General features: G+C 56.9%; 1 protein-coding gene across 2 annotated transcripts in view; it reads right to left on the reverse strand.

Annotated features, from left to right (window-relative positions):
* Window positions 1-1,242, reverse strand: part of Eip93F (Ecdysone-induced protein 93F) — a 56,685-nt gene extending 55,443 nt beyond the window's left edge. For both annotated transcript variants that reach the window (XM_018455477.1, XM_018455476.1), the window contains exon 1: window positions 576-1,242. In XM_018455477.1, the coding sequence (XP_018310979.1) occupies window positions 576-669 (94 nt within the window). In that variant the 5' untranslated portion in view covers window positions 670-1,242. The remainder of the gene's footprint in view (window positions 1-575) is intronic.
* Window positions 1,243-1,558: the final 316 nt, after the last annotated feature.

The following is a 1,558-nucleotide window of genomic DNA, read 5'->3' on the forward strand; positions in this document are numbered from 1 at the left end:
CACACACACACACACACACACACACACACACACACACACACACACACACAGACACACATACACACAGACACACATACACACATCTTTCTCTTCCTCTCTCTTTTCCTCCCCATTCTCTCTCTTTCTCACCACATCTCTCTTCCTCTCTTGACCTCTCTCGCTCGTTCTTTACGTTCGCACACTGATAGAAATACCGTTTCTACACTATATATCCACAACGCACACAGAAACATGCCACGCGGAACATAGGCGAACGCATGCATGTCAATGTACATGCACACGCGCACATGACACGCTTCGGCAAATATATATGTATATACATGTGGACACTCCTGGCACATATACAGGCGCACCCACGCAACAAGCACGCTGATGACACGCCTCTCTTGTACGCGCGATGATCGCGCGCGCGCGAGCAGTTGTTCGCCGTACACCCTGGTGCGCGCGTGTACCTCCGCGCGAAAATATCTTTTTCACGCATCGCACGCTTACATGCCAATATAAAATATGTATCACACTTACGTAAGTACAAATGCAATTTGTCACCGGCAGGAACGATTCGATTCTTTACTCACCAACTACGAAGACCATATTCTTTGTCCATCGCAGCAGCTCCCGTCGGATGTGTCTGCGTTCCTGTATGCAGCGGGCATAGGGGCAATCCGCCATTTTTGAAATCACATCTTAGGATGTGTGTGCGCGTGCCGGCCGGGTGCGCCTGCCTCGTGTTCCCGCGTGGATGTCCACCCCCTCCACCGCCGGCGCTCCTCCGTTCTCCTCGTCGTCGTCGCCGTTGTCGCCCTCGTCGTCGTCCTCCCGTACCTCCTCCTCTTCCTCTTTCTTGCTCACTCTTCTACCCCTTCCACCCCTATAGCTCTAGTTTCCCTTCCGTGTCTCTTTCCGATTTCCTCCTTCCACCTCTCGTTCCTCCCTCCCTGGTAAACCCCTCTCCTTCAATCCGCTCCTCTTCCGCCAATGTTCCTCTGTCTTTCAGCGCACGCCGCGTGAGCGTGAGACGTGCGTGAGGAAAGGGAAAAGAGAAGCGTGCGTATACACGTCGCCGCGCGCTAACGTGCGCGCTGCTGGGTGCAACGTCACGCGTGATGTAACGCGTCGGCAGGAGCGACCAAAGTTACCGTCGTTGTGGACCGCCGATGTGGTGGTAGCAGCGGTTGTAGTGGTAACGGCAGTAGGGGTTCTGTCGTCGTCGTCGTCGCCGTCGTTTCGTCGGCCGTGGTGCGACGCGGCGCTCCTCCACGCGCGTCGGAGGGATGGCGAGCCGACGGCGTCGATGTCGTTGGCGGTGGCGGTGGCGGCAACGGCGGCAACGGCGGCACGGTGGGGATGTAGCCGCGGAGGGATGACGACCACGCTACTCCTCCCAGGTAGCGGGACAGGGTTAGGACACAGAAACGCACAACACACGTGCACGCTTGCGCTCTGAACGCCACGAGAGTGCAGTCTGTCGCCGGCGGCGCGTCCTGACTCACCCTCTCCTTCTCTTCCTTTCTTTTTATCTCTCTATCCCACTGCCACCCTACCGCCCTCCCTCCCTCCT

Source organism: Mycetomoellerius zeteki, unplaced genomic scaffold (genome assembly GCF_001594055.1).
Source record: "Mycetomoellerius zeteki isolate Tzet28-1 unplaced genomic scaffold, Tzet1.0 scaffold481, whole genome shotgun sequence".
NCBI classification, from domain to species: Eukaryota; Metazoa; Arthropoda; class Insecta; order Hymenoptera; family Formicidae; genus Mycetomoellerius; species Mycetomoellerius zeteki.